Genomic DNA, 25815 nt, shown 5'->3' with positions numbered 1-25815 from the left:
GCGAACCTGCCCGGCTGCTCCTCCCCCAAGCCCCGGGCACTGGCCCCTGGCAGGAGAGCAGCAGGGGGTCCCCTCCGCGGAGCGCTGTTCACCCAGAAAAGCCGAGTTTGGGCTTCAGGAGCTGGGATGCAAGGTCAGAGCTAAAGATATCATTTCCATTGTGGTGGGTGGGGGTGCCATGTACACAGGCGTGAGCCGCCCTGTGATGGAGCAAGAATGATCATACCCAGTTAACAGATAGGAAACTCCGACGTGAAAATGCATTGCACTTGCCAGGTGGGTTAGGGGCAGATTCTGGAGTCCCTTGTGAAGTGAAGCCTAATGCCCTTCCCCACTCACACCCATACCCCTTGCCCTCAAAGCCCATCTCTACCTCTCACGGTTGCCCACATCCCTGGGTATCTGTCTGCTGGGTGTAGGGAGCAAAAACTAGCTTCCCTCTACCCTTCTAGGTTCTTTGGCTGGTCTATGAATTAAATTGCCATAAGGCAGATTAACAGGACAAAGAAAACCCATTTTAATTACCAACGTTCACATGGGAGTTTCACAAAATATGAGGCTCAAAGGGTCAGATGATTGAAGCTTGTATAGCATCCTGAGTTACAGATAAGAACAGGATCTTGGAATGTGGGGGGTAGGCAGGTGACACAAGTTATGGGAGAGTGGGGGGAGGAAATGGATAAAGAATAAAGGTTGTCTCTTGTGCAAATTTTAAAAAGCTGATCAGGTAATAAGGAGTTGTTTTCTAGCAGAAACATAGGCAATAATCTGTCTGGGCCTGCTGTGATCCCAGATTTTCCCATTCCTGACAGATGAACTCCTATTGGAGGATCTGTCTTTTTTTGGGGCAGGGAGGATGGAGTTTCACGCTTTTGGCCCAGACTGGAGTGCAATGTCTCTATCTTAGCTCACTGCAACCTCTGCCTCCTGAGTTCGAGTGATTCTCCTGCCTCAGCCTCTCGAGTAGTTGAGATTACAGATGCCCACCACCACACCCAGATAATTTTTGTGTTTTTTCTTGTTGTTGTTGTTGTTTTTGTTTTTAGTGGAGACAGGGTTTCGCCGCGTTGGCCAGGCTGGTCTCGAACTCCTGACCTCAGGGTGATCCACCTGCCTCAGCCTCCCAAAGTGCTGGGATTACAGGCTGAAAGACAGATGAAAGGAAGTTCAGAGAAAGCTCCTTCTTGCAATTGCTCTTCCCCAAGCACCCTCAGTTTGAAGTAACAAGTCTGCCAAAGCAGCATATTTGGGGGCAGCATTTTCTGAACTCCTTCATAAGTAAATACTCAAAGGTCATGTGTAAAAAGCCAGTCTTCTGAGAACTAAATAAATATCACAGATTTGATGTCTGAGTCAATGCTTTCTAACGGAAAGGCAGCTGCATTGATTATAAATATCTTAGCTAATGCCACACCTTGTAGGATTTTGCAAAATGAGCAGTGGAGATTATGCTGATTCAGCTGGTGATTTCAAAACCTAAGCTTTATCAACTTCACAATTAGGCCCCCAAGTTGTGTCTTGCCCAGAATTAAAAGACTGTAAGTCAGGCTCGGGAGTCATCAGTCCTCTGAAAGTTCATGACAAAGGAGGAATGTCCCTTGGTTCACCCACAGACCATAGATAGCCAGTGGGAAGAGATGGAGATATGGGGGGAAAGAAGGTACAGCGCTAGCAATTATACCTGTTAACACACAAACCCTGATTCTAGGTGCTATGTCAGGCATTTTGCACGTACTATATCATTTAATAAGAGAACAAACCTAATCAAGAAGGTAAGAGAAAAGAGGAACAAAAACCATGAGTACATGCTGCAGAAGCACACTGATACACACAAAGGCCTTAGTAGCAACTAGGTCATGATACACACACACACACACAGACAGCTCACCCTTGATCACTTAAAAGGGCTTTCACCTAGAATTCTCACAGGAACTCTGTAGGGAAGATATGATTATTCCATCTTTGCTGCAACAACTGTCCAAATACAGGCCAGACACGGTGGCTCACACCTGTAATCTCAGTATTTTGAGAGGCTGAGGTGGGAGGATCCTTTGAGGCAAAGAGTTCATGTCCAGCCTGGGCAGTATAGCAAGTCCTCATCTCTGCAGAAATTAAAAATAAAAAAAATTTAGTCCAACTGGTGAGGCAAGCCTCTAGTCCTAGCTACTCCGGAGGCTGAGGAAGGAGGATCACCTGAACCCAGGAGTTCAAGGTTACAGGGAGCTATGGTCATGCCACGGCACACTAGCCTGGGCAACAGTGCAAGAGCCTGTCTCAAAATAAAATAAAATAACGAAATTAATAAATCAAATCTGTCCAAATACAGGTCCCTTTTTACAAAGTCAGCCAATGTTGCCTGGTCTTGCTCTAAATATTTTCTACTAACAGTCTGTTTAAATTTATAGTACTCCAAATGTTGCCTTACTTTCTTGATATCTTGTGTAGTTTATGATAGGAAAACGATATCTCTGGCTTCAGAGAATTAACTATGCATTAGTTTAGACAATAGGTCATTGAAGAGATTGAGAGTGCACTGAGATAGATTTTAATGTTACCCTGAATAAGCAGCATTAGATTACAATGGCACTTCTCAGCACCGTTTGCTATCTAGTGTATTGTATTACCTGATGATGCTGTCTGTATTCCCTCAGTGAACTTCCTCAGCAGGAAGCTCCCCCTTCGCAAGCTGCCTCCTCTGTGGGGCACACATTCCAGTTGCCTATGCCTGGGTCTCACTCCAATTGTCTCTCCCCATTGCTTACAACATGAATGTTCACATATTCTTCCAGACCGCATGCTTTTTCCTTCTCTGGTTAATCTTCTGTGTCCTTTCTTGTGAAGATACATAAATGAGGAATTAAATGCTTTCAAATACAAGAAGTCTTCTCTGACTCATTTTTCAGTTATTTAGCAATTCATCATTTCAACTTTTATTAGATAATTACATATTTGAGTGCCTTTTTGGACCACGCACTGTCCTAGGCTCACCATATCGTCAAGGAACCTCTCAGCCCTATATTCCTCCATTAATTTTCCCATGACAGTCAATCTTCTAGAGAGAGTAGCATACACTCTAGAGGCTATTCCCAAATTCTTACAGTCCCCCTTCCCTATTCATTCTTCTACCATCTGCATTATGACTACTGCTCACCCTACTGCATGGAACTGCTTTGGTAAAGATCACATCTGAGCAGCTCATTGTCAAATGTACTGGGAACCTCTCAGGTCTTACTTAATCTGATGTCCCCTGTTACTTTTAACACTCTCGAACACTCACTCCTTTTGTGAGCTCTGCTTCCCTGATTTCTAGGACACTCATCTCCCCAGGTGTTCCTTCAGCCCCTCTGCTTCCTTGTTACCCTCTTGTCAGGGTCTCTTTTTTCCATCTGCCCTTAGGTACTGTTCCCCAGATGTCCAGCATCAGCCCTGTTCTCTTCCCACTTGACATATTTCTCCTGGGAGATCCCAGCTTCAGCTTTGACTTACACACAAATGACTCTCTCCATCGCAGACCTCTCTCCTGAGCTTCAGATCTCAGCATCTATTTGCTTCCTGGGCTTCCCTTCTTGATGTTTTATTGGCATTTGGCAGTCAACACTCCCCGAGCTGAACTCCTCCTCATCCGTGAACATGCTCTGTTTATTCTCTTAAATAAGTAAATATCTTAATACCTTAAATAAATATCCTCAGAATCGGTTTCCTCCCTGCTATTCCATTGCCACCTCTTCAGTTTGAGCCTCCATCTTCTGTTCTCTCCTAAAGGGAATCTCTGTTTCTGTACTCACTTTCTTCTACTCTTTCCCTATCCCATTTCAGGAACGATCTTTCCAAAGCACTCACAAGACTTCCCTGCCCCTCCATTTTAATTCCCTCAAAACAAGTGTCTATGAATATACACAGAATAAAGTGTATATTCCTCAGCATGGCATTTCAGGGTTCTATACCTTACCCCAAACTCTTTCCTTGCTGCTATTACACATACTGTGGCAGCTCAGGACACAACACCTCAAAATATGACCGTAGGAGGCCGAAATATGCCACTCTGGGATATACTTCTTTGGCATATTTTGAGCAGGTTATTCTGAGAAACTGCAGACACAGGAGTAGCTCTGAAAAGCTGTCCTTTGGTAAAAGAAATTTACTTCCGTAAAGGAAAACAATTTTTATAGGACTCTCATCAACCAGGGAAGATCTTATCACAGAAGATGAGAATGAAGGTTGACACTTTGCCCAGATGGACTTCATCACAGGCTGTTACAGATTCTTCTGATAGGCTACTCTGAAACAACTTTTATTACCCGAGAGAATTTTTATCCACATAATGAGACAACCTTTGTCTGCCACACGTTTCCTCCCCTCACCCTCCCATGATGTGTGTCACCACCACTCCCAGAAGCACCAAGCCCCTCTTGCTTTCTGTAGCTCAGGGATACTAAATGAGCTTCAATCATCTGGCTCTTCTTCCAGTCTCAGATTCTGTGGGACTCCTGTACATATATATACAATTAAATATGGTTTTATTTTCCTGTTAATCTGCCTACTGTCCATTTTTCATAGACTCAATTATCACAGCCTCAGAGGGCAGAAAATCTTCCCTCTCCGCACAATACTCCACTCTCTAGCCATACAGACCAATTCATCATTCGCTGAATGGCACCTCCTCCGCCTCTCGGGGTGCCTTTGGACTCCCGTTTCCTTTGTCTGCAGCATCATGCCCCACCTTCTCTAGCATGAACTAATTGACCAACTGTCATTCATCCTTCAAGCCTCAGGTCAAGCGTCTCCTCATCTGTCTTAGTTTGTTTCCTGTTGCTTCTAATAGAATACCTGAAAGTTTATAACGAAAATGAACTTTTCTTATAGTTATGGAGGCAAAGTCCAAGGTCAAAGGGTCACATCTTGGTGAGGGCCTTCTTGCTGGTGGGAACTCTCTGCAGGGTCCAGAGGTGGAGAAGGGCATCACATGGCAAGAGGGCTGAGTGTATTAGCTCACGTCTCTCTTCCCCTGCTTTTGAAGCCACCAATCCCATTCCCATGATAAACCCATTAATCCATGAATGGATTATTCCATTCATTAGGGCAGAGCCCTCTTGATCCAATCACTTCTTGAAGGTCCCACCTCTCAATACTGCCACGTGGGGGATTAAATTTCAACAAGAGTTTGGAGGGGACAAATGTTCTTTTTTCTTTTTTAATATGTATTTTGTATTTCAACAGCTTTTGGAGTACAAGTGGTTTTTGGTTAAATGGATGAATTATATGGTGATGCATTCCAAGATTTTAATGCACCTGTCACTTGAGTAATATATGTGGGAATGATGTAGTTTTTATCCCGTGCTCTCCTCTTAACCTCCCCTTTCTGAGTCTCCAAAGTCCATTATATCACTGTCTCTGACTCTGCAGACTCATAGCTTAGTTCCTACTTGTAAGTAAGAACATACAGTATTTGGTTTTCCATTCTTGAGTGACTTTACTTAGAATAATAGCCTCCAGCTCCATCCAAGTTGCTGCAAAAAACACTATTTTGTTACTTTTTATGGCTGATTAGTATTCCGTGTTGTATATATACCACATTTTATTTATCTACTCATTGGTCAATGGACACTTAGGTTGGTTCCATATCTTTGGAATTGTGAATTGGGCTGCAATAAACATATACGTGAATGGGTTGTTTTCATGTAGCGACTCCCAGTAGTAGGATTGCTGGATCTAATGGTATATCTACTTTTAGTTCTTTAAGGAATCTCCACACTGTTTTCCAAAGAGGTTGTACTAATTTACATTCCCCCCAGCAATGTATAGGCATTCTGAAGGGGACAAATATTCAAACCACAGCACCATCCAGGAAGCTTTCCTGACACTTCCCCAACCTCCAAGCCAGGTGAAGTGCCCCTCTTAAACAGCACCATCAGGGTCTTATGTCACTTTTTACACAGGATTGTAATTGCTGGGGTGCTAATCTGTCTCCCCTATTCCCTTTGAGCTACGTTAAGACAGTAAGTACTGATTCTTGCCTTTATTTTCCCAGCACCACTGTGTATCGAATGAACGAATCAACCAATGAAGTCTATTTGGGGAGTAGACATTAACAAATAAATACCTGGCAGTCCATGGCAATTGACAGAACTGAGATTTATGTAGAAGGGCTGAGGAAACTCAGAGGAATAGTCACCTAACCTGCTTGGGGTGGAGAATCAGGGAAGGCTTCCCAGAGGATGTGGCATCTGAAATGCAAAGGCACCCCAGGATGAGGAAGGTCATCTGCAAGGACACAGAGACTTGAGGGACTGGGGCTCCTTTGGACACTGTAGTGGAGCACTGCAGAATAGGAACCCTGTGGGGAGTAGCTCAGTTTTGAACCTGACAAGGTGGACAAAAGTGGGCTAGGATTCACTTTTCAAATATCACTATGTCTATGCAATCCTAAAATGATTAGACATCCTGTTTATTTGAGGTTTTGTTTATTTCCAGTTTTGTTTATCCTGTCCCACCTATGCTATAAGATTTCTTTTTCCTTAGACGTGTCCCTAGGTACCACGGACAACATTTTGGCCAGCACATAGTAAATGTGCCTATTTGACACTGATTTTTTAAAAAGAGGCATACAATACAGCTTTTCAAAGCAAAATGTTTCTAAACGCTATTAGTTTATTTAGCTATTTTCATTGAATACCATTTCCAAAAGGTTAGGGATAAAAACTGAAGGTGAAATAAGCATAGTTTTAATCACATAAGAGTGTTGTAATGCCAAAAGTAAAAAAACAAAACAAAACAAAAACAAAACTGCACCTCACTGTTTTACCACTCTCTTTAAAGTGATGACTTACATAAGATTATAAAAGAAATAAATAAAAATTTATCAACTAGCTTGTTCCGCCCATTTGTGCTAGGAACACTGTCTTCAACAGGAGCCCAAATGTGGGCTGGGATCTGTCTCATCTCTGGCCAGTGTCTTCCTCCTCCTTGCTGTGCCAGGAGCCCCTCTTAAAGCCACAGTGCCACTTGAAGGGCTCTTTATACATTGCAGATTCACTCACGGAAGGAGGAATTTTTATTCAAAGACTTTGATACATAATGAAAGGTACCCGCATTTCTTAAATTAGACAAGCTAGGGAGCTAAATGACCCTTGTAACTGAATTTGTCCCTGTTTCATCATTAGTCATCTTTAGATGCATGAATGTGGACTTTTCATGGTAATGGAAACAGTTGTGACATTCTGGTTAAAATCAAACTTCCTGAAGGCATTCCTTGAGACAATACCCACCCCCTTCTAACTAATTATTTTTATAATTGCAATTTTCTTTTGCTATCTTCCCCATCCCCCTAATATATTAAAAAGTTTTATTTCTCAGAGTTTATATGCAAAACATGCACATAAAAATATGGTATGTTTTCTTATGAAATATTTTCCCAAAATACTTGGCTTTAGAACTAAGTGTCTTTCACTGACAATAGCATTTCCTTAATATAGGCGGATAAAAATCACTGCAAGTTAGATAAAGATCAAAATATTATCTGAAAAGAAAGGGCAGAGATCAAAATTGACCATACAAAATGAAAATGAAATAAAGAAATGCAAGGAATCCAGGTAATAAACAGAGTGAGGATAAATCACCATCTGATAGTGAAAGTAGGCCTGCTTTTAAAGTCACTTAAAAAAAAGAGAGAGAAACAAAAAACAGGAAGTTAGTTTTGATAGTCTCTAAGGCCTCTTCTGTTCTGGAATGTGATGCTTCTATGAAATTTATTCTTTGTTTTCATTTTAAAATCAAAGATGAAATTATTTTATGAGAGAGGCCAAAGCTGACTCATAGTTTTTGAGCCCACCCTACCATTTCCCTCTAGAGTACCCAGCGGCATTTCCCTCTAGAGGTACTCTAGAGTACCTCCTTTACCATGATCTCTTCCTCCCACTCTTCCTTTCTTCTTCTTACTCTAAGACAAACTCATAGAAGTAGAGTGTAGGATGGTGGTTATCAGAGACTGGGGTGCTCAACAGGTCCAGGGTTTCAGTCCGACAGGAGGAGGGATAAGGTCTGGTGCTGTATCTCAACAGCATGGTGACTATCCTTAATAATGTATATTTTGGAATAATGAAAAGAGAGCATTTTAGGTGTTCTCACCACAAAGAAATGATAAATATTTGGGCCAAGTGCTTATGCCTGTAATCCTAGCATTTTGGGAGGTTGAGACAGACAGATTGCTCGAGCCCACGAGTTCAAGACCAGCCCGGGCAACATGGCAAAACCCCATCACTACAAAAAATTACATAAAAATAACCAGGTGTGGTGATTGCACCTGTAATTCCAGAGACTCTGGAGTCTGAGGTGGGAGGATCACCTTAGCCCACGGAGGTTGAGGCTGCAGTAAGCCATGATTGAGTCACTACACTCCAGCCTGGGCAACACAGTGAGACCCCAGATCAAAATAAGATAAATATTTGCAGTAATAGATAGGCTAATTATCTTGATTTGATCATTCCACAATCTATACATGCTCTGAAACATCATGCATGCTATAAATATATGCAATTATTACTTGTCAATTAAAAATACAATAACACATAAATAAATTAAAACAGCTACTATGTCCTAATAGGCTCAGGCTCCGTGCTGGGCACACAGAAGTGAATAGAAATCTCTCTAATCTTGGACTAGCAACATAGGAGACAGGGGTGTACAAACTACAGTGGAGAGATAAAGGAGCGAATAGTTGGCCCTGTTGGGGTGAGTCAGGAAAAGTTTCAGGATGCAAGAAGTGGCTCATACAAGTGAGCAGGGATAAAAAAGAGGAAGAGGTAGGGAAGGCACCCCATGTAGGGAAACTACCATGCATGCGGGCCCAAGGCAGGAAAATGGAAGCAAAAAGGAGGGAAGTGAGTATGGCTGGAGCCTTGGAGAAAAGCGGGAACGTGCTGGAATGTGAAAGAGGGCTGTAAAAAGATTTAGGCACAGAAGAAACATGATCAGCGTCACTATCTTTTGCTTCAGTTTTGATACCTCAATTTGATCCCTAAGTAATGCGTACATTTAATTTGTGGTGTTGTTTTCAGGATTGAAATTCGTGCATATAAAGCACTGGGTGTAATGAATGGCGGGTAGTAGGAGCACAATACAGTGCTAAGACATTCAGGATACACATTCTATTTCTTTGTTTCTATAAATCACAGCTAGCTCAGCTCCTTCTACAAACATTGCCAAAAGACATTTTCCAGGATGCCTTCCTTGTCTTGAATCAGACAGGAACTTTTGGGCTTATGGGTCTAGGAAGACAGGAGGCAACTGTGTTGATTGTTAGCCTCAGCGACTGCTGCTTCTGCAACTCTAGCTCTCTCATTGAAGGCAAGTGATTCACTAAGGACTCCTTCCATCCCTGCTAGACTCAGCCACGGTTTTTTTTTTTCTTTTATATTTGTATTTTTTAATTGACACACAATAATTGTGCATATTCGTGGGGTACATAGCGATGTTTCAATACATATAATGTATATGATCACATCAGGGTAATTAGTATATCCCTTATCCCAAACATTTATCATTTCTTTGTGTTGGGAACATTCAATATCCTCCTTCTAGCCATTTGAAACTATATAATATGTTATTGTTAGCTATAGTCATCCTATAATGGTATAGGACACTATAACTTATTTCTTCTGTCTAGCTATAATTTTGTACCCTTTAACAAATCTGTTCCTATTCCTCCCTTCCCTCTACTCTTTCCAGCCTCTAGTATCTTCTGCTCTACTTTTTACTTCTGTGAGATAAACTTTTTTTAGCTTCCACATATAAGTGAGAACATGCGGTGTTTAACTTTCTGTGCCTGGCTTTATTTCACTTAACATAAGGTCCTCCAGTTCCATCCATGTTGCCTCGAATGACAGGATTTCATTCTTTTTATGGCTGAATAGTATTCCATGGTATATATACACTACATTTTCTTTATCTATTTATTTGTTGTTGAACACCTAGGTTTCACAGCGTCCTTTGAGTAGATCTCCAAGACAACTCAGAAATCACTCCTGCCATGTCCTCACTCCTCAGAGATTGCTGGGGAGTACTAACGTGCCCGTCACTAAGATGCCAGAGGTCATGACCCTATTCACAGTCAGGAGGTGGGGATGTCAACACAGCTGGGGATTGGGTCCTCCTTAGTCCCACCCTCAAAACACTAAAGTCAGTTGTTGGTGGGAATGCAAAAGGGCCCCTTTGGAAACTAGTCTGGCAATTTCCTAGAAAGTGAAAAGTAGACGTATCAAATGATTCAATAAACCCACTCATGGGTGTTTACCCAAGGGAAATGAAAACTTATATTCATGTAAAACTCTGAAAGCAAGTGTTTATAGTGGCTTTATTAATAGCCTCCCCAAGCTGAAAACAACCTAAATAAGTACATCCAACAATGGAATACTACCCAGCAATACAAAGTAGGAACTACTGCTACACACAACATGGAAGACTCTCAGGTACTTACACTAAGTGAAAGCAGCCAGGCTCAAGAGACTTCATACTATATTGTTACATGTAAATGACATTCTGGAAAAGGCAAAACTATAGGGACAGAAAAACAGATCAGTAGTTGCCCGTTATTGGGAATGGAGGAGGGGATGACTCTTTAGGATAATGGAACTGTTGTAAATCTTGATTGTGGTGGTGATTACATAACTGTATTCTTCAAAAGTCAGAATTTTGTGCCCAAAAGATAGAAATTATGAAGAGAAGCTATGTAACTTCCTTTTGCACATCAGAGGTCCCTATAACTCATGTGGAAAGTGTGGCCCCAGAGGGAGATATCAGGCTTTCTGCTGAGAAGGTGGGTGGGTGCTTCAGATAGAATTAATGAAAACATAACATAAAATAAACATGATGAACAAAATATCAAACTTTAAATAGACAGAATCTGACATCGAACTGGCCTCATTTGCTCAAACCTCATCCCAGCCTTGGCAAAACTTCATGTTTAAAAATAGCTAGGCAGACAGCTATAGTTTGAGTACTTGATTTTTTAAAACACTGTATTAAATTAAAGTTATTATTTATCTTGATTACTGAGTTTTTTTTGTGTTTCCTTCTATTTTGTTCCTGGGATGAGAGTCTCACTTGCCTGACTCCAGTCCCTATCTTATTTGAGTGATTATGTGGAAAGGAGGAAATAGAGACCCATTCATTTGAACCCCAAGCGTGCAGAGCAAGCCATGCTTGTTTCAATGATCACAGGTTTCAGATTAAGCCTGGTCCTCCTGCCTTCAGAGCGGCTGCCTTCATTTATACTAGAAGATGATGGACAGATCTGGGCCAGCAGAAACCTCTGAGTGAGCTGCATCTGAACTCTCCCACTCGGAAGACTCTGAGCCTTAGGCATGTTCCTGCATTTCTGAAAAGGGAACGATGCTATCCAACCTACAAGGCTGTTATAAAGACTAAGACATCATCTGCAGTGCCTAGCATATGGATTGCACAGTGGGAGGCACTTAATAAATAGGAAGTATTTGAATGTCTGAGATGCATTTTGCCAAAGTCACTCATATGATGAAAGGTTCATATTTTACAAAGTAAAGACAAGCAACATCAACAATAACAATGACAAAAACAAAACAGTATATTATCCACTTGGAGTTACAGGAGCTCCAGAGAAGTAGAGAGGGAGGCAGGGCAGGAACCATGACCAGAAGCTTTGTGGTTTCTCCCTCAGACAGTGTTCCCAGAAAAACAACTCTCTCTGTCTTGCCTAATTCTCTGAACAGGTGGACATTTGCATCTATAACAATATCCACATTCACAATGGGGTTCTAGAGCTCCTGGTTTAGAGAGATCAGAGAGAGTTCAAGTAAGGGGCATCACTGAGGCCCCTCAGACCCCCTGACCTCTTTGCTGTGCTTCTCACCTTCTCAGGAATGAGGATTGAATCTCAACCTTCAAAGCCTCCATACGACCCAGGGGTGACAGTTCTGGATCTGGCAGAAGTTCTTCTGTTTTGTGGCATGAGGATGGTCACTTGCTTTGTTCAGAACTGAGGCAGATGTTTCTCTCTTTGCAAGATCTGCTGTTACTTCCACTGGAATTTGCTAGGAAAGAACAAGGTGGCTGGGGCCAAGCTGACATCTCACCTAGAAGTGCTCGATTCATGTTCTCTGAGCAAGAGTGTATTAGTCCATTCTTATGATTCTAATAAAGACATACCCAAGCTGGGTAATTTATAAATGAAAGAGGTTTATTTGACTCACAGTTCCACAGTGCTGGGGAGGCCTCAGGAAACTTACAATCATGGCAGAAGGGGAAGCAAACACGTACTTCTTCACATGGCAGCAGGAGCAAAAGGTGGGAAGCCCCTTATAAAACCATCAGATCTTGTAAGAACTCACTCACTATTATGAGAACAACAGCATGGGGGTAACTACCCTCATGATTCATTACCTCCCACTGGCTCTCTCCCATGACACCTGGGGATTATGGGAACTACAATTCAAGATGAGATTTGGATGGGAACACAGCCAAACAATATCAAAGAATATATTATGATCCATGCTGATATTAAGGAAAATTATTCTGCCTTGGTATGAGGTGGATTGTGAAAGAGAAGGACAAGATTTGCTGATTTATTCAAAACATATTTACTGCATGCTTACAATATACTGGCCCTCTTCTAATCAATGACTGTATTGTAGACAGCAAAGTAGACAAAGTTTTGCTCTCAAGAGACTTCAATTCTAGAAGAGGCAGATTGTGCTGGGCAGAAAATGGCCCCTCAAAGACATCCACATCCTGGGCCAAGTGCGGTGGCTCACGCCTGTAATCTCAGCACTTTGGGAGGCCAAGGCGGGCGGATCACAAGGTCAGGAGTTCAAGATCAGCCTGGCCAACATGGTGAAACTCCGTCTCTACTAAAAATACAAAAATTAGCTAGGTGTGGTGGCATGCCTGAAATCCAAGCTACTCGGGAGACTGAGGCAGAAAAATTGCTTGAACTCGGGAGGCGGAGGTTTCAGTGAGCCGAGATTGTGCCACTGCACTCTAGCCTGGGTGACAGAGCAAGACACCATCTCAAAAAAAAAAAAAAAAAAAAAAAAAAAAAAGACATCCATATCCTAGTCCTTGTAATCCATAAATATGTTGTTACATGGTGAGGGGGAATTAAAATTGCAGCTAGAATTAAAGTTGCTAATCAGCTGACCTTAAAATAAGATTATCCTGGTTTATCTAGGCAAGCCCAATGAAATCACAAGAGTCCTTGAATGAGGAAGTGGAAGGCAGAAGAGTGAGACCAGAGAGATGGCATCATGAGAAAGACTCAAGCTGCCTTTGCTGGCTTTAAAGATCAAAGAGTCCACAAGATGAGAAATGAGGGCAACCTCTAGAAGCTGAAAGAGGTAAGGAAACAGATTGTCCCCTGGAGCTTCCAGAAATAATGCAGCCCTGGCCACAGTAACTTTATCTCAGTGAGGCCCATTTCAGATTTCTTTCCTCAGGAACTACAAGATGATAAATCTGTGTTTTCAGCCACTAAGTTTATGGCAATTTGCTACTGCAGCAATAGGAAACTAACAGAGAACCAAATAAAATGAATGAATGAATGACATAATGTCAGGAAACAGTAAGTGCTCAGATGAAAACTAAAGCATGGCAAAGAGATGTGTAGTGAAGCGAGTGAGTGATGGGTGATATAACGGAAGTGATGTTTTTGAAAGATGAATGTGAGCTCCAGAGAGGTTAGAGGTGGGGAACTTGGAAACGGAGCCAAGTGATGTAGTCACATGATACGACCGAGACCCCCAGAAGCAGGCAGGGCTGGGCAGGCTCTTTCATGGGTCCCCCAATAGCCAAATCGTGGGGCTGAGTTGGTTGCTTTATGTTCCACACACAGTACTCATAAGAAAGGTCTGGAAACAAAATTTAGTGCATAAGAAAAGAGAAATTGACCTAATCTTTTAGGCAACTCATTTGAGAATCCATTAACTTCTTCCCTTATGCACTTGGTCTAATCCAATACTGAGTCATTTCTTTGATTCATTCTTTTTTTTCTTTACTTATTTGTTGGTTTATTCACTTATTCATTAACTCATCCAATCAATAAGTATTTCCTGAGTACATTACCAAGCCTTGGGAGCACAATGGCGAGAAAAACAAATCTGGGCTCTGCCTTCATGAAGCACACTGTTGATTCTGCTGAAGGTTTAATATAAAAACATTAAACGACCACTAAGTTTGGCATCCACTAATCAAAACTGGCACTGGCCTAGTCTTCCTTAAAATAGCTCTGGTCCATTCTTCTCTCTGCAACTCCACTGCTACAGCCTTCTCTTACCTGGAAGAAATGGTCTCTAAAGGGGGTTTCCCCACCTGTGTCCAGACCCTCTGCCTCACATCCTCCCTCTGCAACACATCCTCCTGCAACACATCCTCCTGCAACACATCCTCCCTTCCCCACCTGCATCCAGAACCTCTGCAGCACATCCTCCCAAACACAGTCAAAATAGTCTTTTTAAGAAACAGATCTGCCCCATCACTCTTCTGACTACAATCCTTCAATGGCCTCTCATTGTCTACCCAAACTGATCCAAGCCTCCCCATGTTGTGGCATATTCCTCAGCCTTCTGGTATCCTATCTGCTTGACTTCAGAAGGTGCTTGTGTCTTTCCTGCACTAGCACCCTTGCCCAAGCTGCCCTCTCTGCTTAAAGTGCTTTGCATTTCTTCCTAGACAGTCTGCTGGACAGTCTGGACAGCAAATGTGTAGTGGTTGAGAGCAGAGAGTTCATAAGCCCAGTGGCCTACGTTCATTTAAATCCTGGTTCTGCCACTCAGTATAGCTGAGTGACTTTGGGCAAGTGAGGCAACCACTCTTTGTCTCAGTCCCTCATCTGTAAAATGAGTGTAGCAATATGATAATAGAAACGATCACAGGTTGGTGAGGAGCTAAGATATGTAAGTAAAGCACTCAGAACACTATCTGGCATACACACAGAAGCAGCTAATAGGAATTAGTTATTCTGTATCTCCCAATGCTCAGCACCTCTACCCTGCACACATTTCGATAATTGTGCTTTTGGTCCTTATTGCATTTATTGATTTTCGTGTTGGCTTGGCTCTTCTAGACTGTCAGCTTTTTAAAGTCAAGGATGGCCTCTGATTCATCCTGGAATCTTCTGGACTTGGCACATTTGTTAGTATATGTTAGGTGTTCAAAATTAATTTGTTGAATGAATAAATTTAATAAAACGTGATTTTTAAAAGAATATATGAAATAATTGAAAAAAATCTTGTTATTTTGAGCATGTCACAAGCTATTATGAAGTATATAAATCAAATGGAGAAATTTTATGTTTTCTATGTATCCATAAATTTAAGATCACTTTTTAACATTTTCAACAAAAGAAGGGAAATCTGGGAAATCCTCATGTTTTATGTTGCTCAGTCACGGATTTTAAAAAATTCGATATGGATCTTACCTTCTAAAACAAACAAGGCTGTGCACTCCGTAATCCCAACTCTTCAGGAGACTGAGGCAGGAGGGTCACTTGAGGCCAGGAGTTTGAGATGCAGCGTGCCATGATCACACCTGTGAACAGCCACTGCACTCCAGCCTGGGCAACACAGCGACCTAGTCTCAAAAACAAAACAAAACAAATAGCAGTTTTCAAAAAATTGTAATGAAGTTTCATTTTTATGATTCCATTTTGCTTCACACGCTGATGAATAATCTACATGGCTTACTTATTTTTTTTAACTAATAACAAATAGAAACTTACTTCTGGCAGTTCTGGAGGCTGGGAAGTCCAAGGTCAAGACACCAGCTGATTTAGTGTCTGGTGAGGACCCACTTTCTGATTCATAGATTGCACCTTCTTGCTGTGTAGTATTTGGGCTGTCTCCTGGGTCCTGCAGGAGCAATCTGCTTCCTTCAGGGGGTCTGTGGATTCTCTTGGCTTTCTTGGTATAATCCTGCAGTAGTTCTGGAGCAAAAATCCACAATATGAGTCTCCACATGCTGCTCTGTCCCTCTGAGTGTGAGCTGCAATTTAGTCCTGCCTCCTATCTGCCATTTTCCTTCCCTGATTCCATGGTTTACATTTTAATATTTTATTAATAAAAGTAACACATCTTCTTTGGAGAAAATTAGGAAAATAAAACACAGAGAATGAATCTTATGCAGATATTTAAGGGAGTCTTACTTTTTTGGGATGAACATTGAGCAGTTCTGTAGTCAGATAATAATATGAGCTTTCCTGATCTTCACAGAATGAATCAAGTTCTTTCTGTTAAGTTCTCAAGTATCAACATCCATGGATACAGAGGGTGTTTTTTAAGGCAATGGGATGTGGCCTCCATCTAGAGACTTCAAGAGATTGGAGTCATGTGTATTAAACAGCCTGCCAAAGGGATTCTTTGGACAATTGGAAAAAGGTGTCTCTAGCTTGGGACCAGTCTGCAGGGCATGGCTTTTCTTTTCTTTTTTTTTATTTCTGTAAGTTTTATTTCTGAACCTTTAGTAACCCCAAAAGGCATGTGATTGTGTTAGTTTACATAAGTTTCACACATATTTCCTTTGCTCACTTCTCCTTCTGTGATAACCAATGCATATTTGCCAAAAATCAATCACCATTTATTTAAAAATTATCTTTCTAGATACTATTATTTTTACTCAAGCTGCAATTAAATGTAAATATGCCATTTATGTTTCTGGTGTTTCTTTCTGCCAAAGAAAAATGCCATCAAATTAGAGATTTTGATTTGAATATAGGACTTCAATGAGTAATTGGAGACATTCTAGTAGAAAAGTTAGATGTGCAGACATAATTGAACTAACCAGTGTATTTCATTTCTATCAGCTTAACCATGGTAGTGTTTTTAGTATAATTTGCTTGCCTTCTTAACACTGAATTCTTTTAGTACTACACATTTATGAAGGGCACTATTGTTTTTCAGAATGTAATATATTTATATAAAGCAAATGTTAAGTTTGTCTTTTTTTTTTTTTTTTTTTTCCTCACCACTGCTCACACTTGCTTCTTTATTTTGACCACTGTGTCAGGATATGATCTTGGATGGCTCCATAGGTCTCATCTATGAAGCCTCTCATGGAGCTCACAGCAGTTTCTTCCTTTTTAGTCTGTGTCCACAGTGCTATCTTCAGCTACTCCAGTAAATAGCCTCCAGGGCTCTAAAATGGATAAGATCCTCTGCCTGCCTCTTGGCTTTTCTAGTTTTCCTTACAGATCTCATCGTACATTGCTTTCATTGACTTGAACACCACCTCTCTCCTACCAGCACTTTCTCTCCCATTGTTCAAATGCTCCACACATCTGTCTCATGGCAGCACTTCATTGCTTGTCTCTATGGGTTTATTCTCTTTTCACATTGGAAGCTTCTTGATGGCTCAGTTTATGTCCTGTGCACCTGACCCATGTTGTTGGCCTCTGCCTGGAACATGCTTGCTCCCACTGTTTGCCTAATACATTAACTAATTATTGAGATCTCATCCAAATTTTAATTCCTCAGGGAAGCTTTCTCTGATGCCCAGATTAGATTGGGATCCCAGCGCTTTGATATCATTCCATGGTTCACGCCATGAAGTCCAGTTCGCAGTGTTATATTTAGGTGGTCATTTGTTTAATGTCCATATTTCCCACTAGAGAGTCAGCCATATAAGGAATAGGGCCGGGTCTGTGTTCCTGCCATTGCAACTGCTGAGCTCAGATCAGTACTTGACACAGAGCAAAGGCTGAATAAATATACTTCAACCTACTGAAATGAAGATGTAATTAACAGGTGGGGTGTCGTGACTTACGCTTGTAATCACCTTGGGAGGCCGCAGTGGGAGAATTGGTTGAGTTCAGGAGTTGGAGACCAGCCTGGCAAACATGGCGTAACCTCGTCTCTACAAAAATTAGCTTGGCATGGTGGCACACATCTGTAGTCCCAGCTACTTCGGAGGCTGAGATGGCAGGATCTCTTGAGCCCGGGAGGCGGAGGTTGCAGTGAGCTGAAATTGCAACACTGCACTCCAGCCTGGGTGACAGAGCGAGACCTGTTTCTCACATACACAAAGTGAACTGGTAATTAATAACTGAAATAAGGAACTGAAATAATGATCAATGAATGAATGAATGTAGTGTTTTCATTCACATAATAACCAGAGTCTAGGTGGCTTTCATCAGTTTAGCAGGATGGTTAAAAACCTGGGCCCTACACTATTTAGCAAGTTATTTAACTCTCTGTGCTTCTTGTCCTTATCTGTAGATTGAGAATAATAAAAGTACATTTGGAGGTACTTTATATACTTGAATGTACCTTATGAGGACTTAATAAAAGCATATATATATATATATATATATATATATATATTATTCAGAACAGCCTAGCATATAGTAAGCACTAAACTCAGTAAGTATATGCCAGCACCCTAAAGAAACTACCTTTGCCTTGAATCATGAAATTTCCGTGATCACTGCATCCAATCATTGTTATTTTAATGTACCTACCTTGGCTCACATTGATACAAATATTTAATTGAATCTCTTTGTATATTTTTAGTGGTTATTACTCTGTATCTCTAAGTTCTCCAGAGCTGACTTATCCATCAGGTGTGGCAGGTGCAGTGCTGGCAATACTTGTAGAGACCCACACAAATATTTTAATTCCATCTAAAATCTGAAGGAGAAAAAAAAACCTTGCAAGTCAAAGAAAATGTTTTAATATGTAATATTCATACATTCACCTGTTTACCAACATTGTTGTGGAATATACCTCTATGACTTTTTTTTAAATGGAGGAATAAAAGATCCATGAAGGCAAAGGTGCCCAGGGCCCAGGAAAGTCACAGCACAGTCTGGCAGTTCTCAACCTGCTCCTCTGCATCAGAGGCTTCACTCCACAGTTAAATGAAAGAATCAAAACACCAGTGTGACTTTACAACATATATACACCATCAGAATACATCATACATCATCAGAATACATACATATACATACAAAATACTTACCTATACATACAGAATACATCATACACCATCAGAATAGTGTATGGCAAGGGCAGACTGATGATTGAGAAAGGACATCTCAGCACTAGATAACCTTTCTATGTGGGTTCTACCCCACAAAAGTGTGTGCACCCATGAATAATTTGCTAAGTAGTGTAGGGCCCAGATTTTTCACCATCCTGCTAAACTGAGGAAAGCTGCCTAGACTCTGGTTATTATGTGAATGAAAACACTGCATTCATTCATTCATTCGTCATTATTTCAGTTCCTTATTTCAGGAGGACTCCTCTTCACTCTCTTTTTCATCCATATCTTCTTCCCCACTTGTTCTTCAGCCCTTGCCCATCACCTCCCCACCAGATTTCCTGCACTTGCTCATGCTCACCTTTGCCAGTCCCTCCTTGGTTCCTCCTTCGCTGTCCCCTCCCCTGTGCCCCTGCTGGCATGCCTGCTGTGATGAGCTTAGCTTAATGCTTCTCATATTGCTTTGGTTTGGGGGTTTATTTTAGCATCTTCTTTTGATACTTCCTCCTCTTCCCTCTTCTCTTGTCTTTATTCATTATTCTTGCTTATGGTTTGTCTTTGTGTTTTAGTTTCTTTTTTATTCTAGTTTTGGGACACTCTTGGTTTTGAATTTCTTCGTGTTTGAATCTTTTTTTTTTTCCCAGCTCCATTCTCTGATGTCCTCTCTCTCTCTCTCCCCCCACACTTCCGCTTTCTTTCTTTCTTTCTTTCTTTCTTTCTTTCTTTCTTTCTTTCTTTCTTTCTTTCTTTCTTTCTTTCTTTCTTTTCTTTCTTTTTCTCTTTCTTTCTTTCTCTTTCTTTCTTTCTTTTCCTTCTCTCTTTTCTTTCTTTCACTCTTTCCATCCCTTCCTTCCTTCCTTCCTTTCTTCATTCCTCTCTCTCCTCCCTCCCTTCCTTCCTTTCTTCCTTCTTTCCCTCTTCCTTCTTTCTTCTTTCTTTCATCTCCTTTCTCCCTCTTTCCCAGCCCTATCTCAGTTCTTTCAGTTCCTTCTTTCTTTTTTTGCTTCCTCTTCCTCTTGAGGACTTGACCTCTTCCCTCCCACTTCTAACCAGGGTTGTGAAAACTCCACCTTTTCTTCCAACTGGTGCAGCCCAGGGGACACTGTCTCCCTCAGCCATAAGGGCCACTGGAAAGGAGACTCGACGTGTGACTGAGACCTCATCTCCCTGAACTGGGCCTCCATGCACAGCCACTCATTAGATCATTCATTTTTCCCTGAAGACATTGGGAAGGAGAGAAGTAGAAGGCAAATGTATCACGTGTTCTGATGCTTAGCTGCATACTAGGGTCATTAAATTACCTGCCACTGATGACCCCGGTGCAGAGAAAAAGTGGCCATTTGTTTTTGTTTCTAGTCACCCTGCTTGCCTCAGCAGACAGCATGCTCCTCTCCCCCATGCACACCCTGGGTGGTTGGTGATCAAATTTAAATATTCTACCTGCATTAAACATAGTCAAATCTTGTCAATTAAACAGCATCTTCAGCAAATATGTAGGCTGTTCTTTGGGTAACAACGCTTAATATTGCAGATGCCTCCCCCTCCCCTGCTGCTCTCTAAAGGTGGCGTGGAGTAGGGGCAGGGGTCCTGAGGGGTTCTCCAGGTTCTGCGAATGAACACGCCATCCCTGCCTCCTCTAGTCCTGGAGTGCTGACACCGGTTCTTTCATTGTTCCCAGATGAAGCCTGAAGCTGCTCTAATTCAAGATCTGGTCTGTATTGGGCTCCTGCCTCCCCACTCAGTTTCCACAGATAGGCAAGAGTCCTCTGAGGAATGGCTGTGAACCCCAGGTCCTTGGCACAGGAGGCCCTGGCCACAGAGAACCACTCAGGGCAGATTTCCTGTTAGGTTCTTGGCTAATTCTGGGTCCTGTTTGTGTCACTCGAATATCAAGGTCACCCCAGGAAAGCTAAAAAGCAGCCTCTCCATCTGTCTAACATGACTGTACCTTGCTACACTTGCCAGTTAGCCTGAGTCCTAATCAGGACAGAAATGTCCTGATTCTCATTTAGGACTTCAGACTAAATGGGAATCAGGACAGAAATGCTCCTTCCCATAGGCTCCCCTGAACTGATCTAGCACACACACGGTAATACTGGTTCACAGGTAGACTAGGCTTGACGTGGACTTCGCATGATTTAATTCTCATGACACACCTAGGAGGAAGATGTACAATTATCATTCACATTTAATAGGTGAAGAAACTGAGGCACAAAGAGGTTCAATGCCTTCCCCAGGATTACACAGCTCTATGGCAGAGGCTGGAGTGGGGCCACAGCCTGGCGGCTCTTCCCTCTCTGCTGAATCCCAGGGCCTCCTCCCTTTATTCCTCTCTGCTTCTCTTTCCTGTCCCCTGGTCTGAAAAAGTCGAGTTTTCTTTTATTTCCGCCACGCCTGCTCTTCTACCGTGAAGCTGGGATATTTACCATATAAAGACTGGATTGGGTTCAGTTCCTTTTGAACCTTTTCTTCTGCATATCCAGAGACTGCATTGATACCAGCTGCCAGGCAATGTTTCACTTCTTCCACTGTCCACTTCAGAAGAATTCTGGGGACTGCCAAGACTGGCTGGTGGCAGTCATCCAACTCCCATATGGAGATCTATCCAGAATGTGTCCTCGAGAGCCTCGCTCAGATATCAACTCCACCTCAGCAGCTAATCATATCCATGTGGACACACATGGCAAGACTGCTTCCTCTGGCAGCAGCAAGGAATTTGACCAGGGCTGTCCTCTCACCCTCTCCCGCCCGGGCACCCTGAGTATCAGCAGCTGCCCAACATGCGGCTGCTGGCCATGGTGGTTCCAGAAGGAACCATGTCTTCATCTTGTACCCTAAGTAACCTCAGACAAACAGAATCAGAGTTGACAGTGTTCCCCATCAAGACCATAAGTCCTTCAAATGCCTTATATGTAAGCCATGTGCACCTGCAGAACCCAGGGTTTTACTCAGATTTCTGGATCCCCTATCAAAATATTTAAATACAGTTTAAGCCTTATGAGGTATGATTCTATTGCTCAATTAGCAGTAGCTTCAAGTGCAAAGACTAGCTTTGTAAGGCATTACAAATATATAAAATGTGAATGGAATCTACAGCAGGCAGGTCTTTCCATAAAGGACCATGTTCTAAACAACTTCATAGATTTATTTCTTTCAGTCATTTCACAAATGTTTTTAAGTAGAATCTCTTTTTCCTCTTCACTTCCAGATAATACTGTTTGCTATTCCTTTCAAATCCTATAGCAATAGTTCCCAACCTGGTATACTAGGATTCTTATGTGTCCTGAAGGGCACTAAGGAAGGTTTTCAACATATTTTCAGTATCTCTTACAGAAAATAGACTTTTATGATAAGGTTGTACTTACCAGTTAAAAACATTTCTTTGCCTTCAAGTGAAATGACAGATGACCCAAGTGGCATCCATGCAGATCTGATTACCACTCTTTAACTGAAATATATGGAAGTGTAAATAATTCATAACATGATAAAAAGACTTCAGGAGATGGGCGTTTCTGCTATGTGGGGTTCACATGGGGAAAGGATGCCCACTTATGAGAGGACAGGGTCCTGCTGCTGCTGCATTGTCACCACAGTCGTGTCTACTCTCCCTTTGACAGTTCACAGTATCATTGTCACTGTGAAAATTGTCTTTTGTACTTATTACACAAACTTCTGATTAGAGAGGATGTCAAGGCATAGTGGCTGAGAAGCCCATGTTTTTGTTCAAGGGTGCCCCAGGGTTCAATGGCTACTGAGGCCCTAGATCATTCTGGGTTTCACAAACTTGATAATAAAAATTGTCATTCCAGGCACAGTGGCTCATGCCTGTAATCCCAGCATTTTGAGAGGCTGAGGCAGGAGGATGACTTGAGATCAGGGGTTCAAAACCAGCCTTGCCAACATGGTGAAAGTCCGTCTCTACTGAAAATACAAAAGTTAGCTGGAGATTGATGCCTGTAATTCCAGCTACTTGGGAGGCTGAGACATGAGAATTGCTTGAATCCCGGGGGGTGGAGGTTGCAGTGAGTCAACATTGTGACACTGCACTCCGGCCTGGGCAACAGAGCGAGACTCTGTCTCAAAAAAAAAAAAAAAAGAAAGAAAGAAAAAGAAAGAAAAAAGAAAATTGTCATCTTTATCACAAACTGGAGCTATTGCAATTGGTAATCCATGCTCAGTGGATTCGTTGAGCCCTTTCTTCTAGAACACCCTCATTGTAAAAAAAACAAACAAACAAAACTGGGAACCCTTATGGTGGAGCTGTGGCCCCAGGGGGCCAGCTGGCATGTCATCAAGAGGAAAAATGACCCTACACCTGCAGTGACAGCGCCCTCTGCTGCTCCCATCTCTCTGCAGAGATGGGATGGGATAATGCGGGCAACAACCACTTAGTGTCAAGTTCTTCACTCAATAATTAGAACCCCAGTTCACTGGAGAGCTTCAACAAACATTTTGAGTGCAGCTTTTCTGCTGTAAATGTAGGCACTACAGAAAAGAAGGTCATTATGAATGCCTTCAAAAGGCTCACAGTCTGATGGGAAATCAGACCTGTACCACCTAGCTACTGGAGGATGCGTGAAATCCTATCTGTGTTTGGAAGGAGGTGTTATCAAGCAGATCAGGGAAAGTACAACATTCTGGGAGGGGAGGGTGGTGGCAGAAACCTTCACAGAAGAGGTAGCATTTGAATTGGCTCATTGAAGGGTAACAATTTCATGTGGGCAGAAGCAGTTGAGGATTGTGGCTTTACTTTGAAAGCACTTAAGAGGTGGAGGTGAGGCTGGGCTTGGTGGCTCATGCCTATAATTCTAGCACTTTGGGAGGCTGAGGTGGGCAGATCACCTGAGGTCAAGAGTTTGAGACCAACTTGTCCAACATGGTGAAACCCTGTCTCTACTGAAAAAGAAAAAAAAAAAAATCAAAAATTAGTATGGCATAGTGGCACATGCCTGTAGTCCCAGTTACTTGGGAGGCTGAGGCAGGATAATTCTTGGACCCGGAAGGCAGAGGCTGAAGTGAGCCTAGATCACGCTACTGCAATCCCGCCTGGGCGACAGAGCAAGACTCTCAAAAAAAAAAAAAAAAAAAAAAAACAAAAAAAAAACAGAGGTGGAGGAGATAAACTTCCCAAATGTCCTTTTGATCAATCATTCCAAATTGCTGGCTTTTTTCCCTAAGCTTGGAGGTTTCTTAAACATTCATTCCACTGGTTTCACCTGTCTCACATCATCTCCTTGTTTAATGCAGTGGTTCTCAGGAAAGTTTGGCCCACCAGCCAGCAACATCAGATTTTTTTTCTTTTTTTTTTCTTTTTTTTTTTTTTTTTTTTGAGATGGAGTCTCACTCTGTAGCCTAGGCTGGAGTGCGGTGGCACCATCTCGGCTCACTGCAACCTCCGCCTCCCAGGTTCAAGCTATTCTCCTGCCTCAGCCTCCGGAGTAGCTGGGATCACAGGCGCCCGCCACCATGCCCGGCTAATTTTTTGTATTTTTAGTAGAGACGGGGTTTCACCATGTTAGCCAGGATGGTCGCGATCTCCTTACCTCGTGATCCGCCCGCCTCGGCCTCCCAAAGTGCTGGAATTACAGGCGTGAGCCACCGCGCCCAGCCCAACATCAGAATCTTCTAGGAACTGGGTAGAAACGCAAATTCTTGGGCCGCACCCTAACTGCTGAATCTGAAGCTCTTGGAATTTCATCTGATACAAATTCAAGGTTGACAGCCACAGTTCTAACATGCAGGATCTTGGGAGCTGATACAGAGGCTGAGAATGATCTAGGTTGCTTTCCATGTTTCATTATGGCGAGACCCGGCTGAGGTTCCTGCCTTGACCTTCTCATCCACGCTTCGGACGTGTGGAGCAACCACCAGGGCGGGCTGGTGGCGTTGTCCTCTTGGGCAGTTTCTTGGGCAAGGTCGTGCCTCCTTGAGGGCAGAGGCGCTGGTCACAGGGCCCTGACTCAGACTCATATTTTCCCCTCAAAGCGAATAGAGCCTTAGCAAAGCCGTCGCAGCTGGCTTTGGCGTAATGCTGGCCTCCTTAGTTATGCTGAGCGATGCAGCCCTCCTGGGGTCATTCGGAACGCCCGGGAGAGTGGCCACTCCCGCCCCTGAGGGGGAAGGGTGGCCGGTTTCCAAGACCGGCTTGGTCAGGTGACAGCGGCGCGGCATACTCAGCAGCAGAAACGGAAGAACAGCGCTCGCGAGGCCGCGGGAGCCTGCAGAGAGGACAGCCGGCCTGCGCGGGAACATGCGGCCCCGGAAGCTCCGCGGGCTCGCGCTCCCGCTGCTGCTGTTGCTGCTGCTGCAGCCGCCGCCGAGCCCTGCCCACAGCTCGACGCGCTTCGACCCCACCTGGGAGTCCCTGGACGCCCGCCAGCTGCCCGCGTGGTTTGACCAGGCCAAGTTCGGCATCTTCATCCACTGGGGCGTGTTTTCCGTACCCAGCTTCGGTAGCGAGTGGTTCTGGTGAGTGCGCTCCTTTCTGACTCCTCTGCCACGCTTTTGTCCCCACCCGCAGACTCCAGCCACCACCCAGCGGGCCAGGTTCGCCGCCTGGTGCTGCCTGCACCCTCGTCGGTTTCACCTCCCGCTGCTTTACCTGCGTTTCGCACTTCCGGGTATCGAATATGTGGTTTCTTTCCTAAGTTCTTCTGCTGATGAACAGAGAATTTTTCTTCCGTGTGACTGTAAGAGTTTTCAGACACACTTGACTCCTCAACTTCTTCATAGTTGCGCATTTTAAGCTGTAGTTATGACACTACAACATCGAGCTACTACAGACATCCATCAGTTTGTGCAGGGGCATCCCACGAGCGG

The 25815-nt window shown here is 42.9% G+C and overlaps 1 protein-coding gene and 1 long non-coding RNA gene across 6 annotated transcripts in view; one reads left to right on the top strand and one right to left on the bottom strand.

The window, feature by feature from the left end:
- Positions 1–493: 493 nt before the first annotated feature.
- Positions 494–25599, bottom strand: LOC102141158 (uncharacterized). 3 transcript variants are annotated; one of them, XR_012433504.1, is made up of 8 exons: positions 24540–25599; positions 22362–22444; positions 17782–18021; positions 15743–15946; positions 15443–15594; positions 2625–2832; positions 1889–2102; positions 494–1144 (listed from the first exon to the last, which is right to left on the bottom strand). It is a non-coding gene; the product is annotated as an uncharacterized lncRNA (long non-coding RNA). The 3 variants fall into 3 exon arrangements; XR_012433505.1 differs by lacking the exons at positions 22362–22444; positions 24540–25599 and having other exon boundaries at positions 17794–18021; XR_012433506.1 differs by lacking the exons at positions 494–1144; positions 17782–18021; positions 24540–25599 and having other exon boundaries at positions 1724–2102; positions 15443–15599; positions 22362–22472.
- The window catches only part of FUCA2 (alpha-L-fucosidase 2), a 17700-nt gene continuing 17056 nt past the window's right edge, over positions 25172–25815 (top strand). For all 3 annotated transcript variants that reach the window (XR_006697359.3, XM_074037169.1, XM_005552004.5), the window contains exon 1: positions 25172–25464. Coding sequence is in view for 1 of the 3 variants with exons in the window: in XM_005552004.5 (XP_005552061.1) it covers positions 25247–25464 (218 nt within the window). In the remaining 2 variants the exon portion in view is untranslated. The remainder of the gene's footprint in view (positions 25465–25815) is intronic.

Source organism: Macaca fascicularis, chromosome 4 (genome assembly GCF_037993035.2).
Source record: "Macaca fascicularis isolate 582-1 chromosome 4, T2T-MFA8v1.1".
In the NCBI taxonomy this organism is placed as follows: domain Eukaryota; kingdom Metazoa; phylum Chordata; class Mammalia; order Primates; family Cercopithecidae; genus Macaca; species Macaca fascicularis.
Note: the sequence above shows the minus strand (reverse complement) of the source record. Positions and strands in the feature narration are given on the sequence as shown.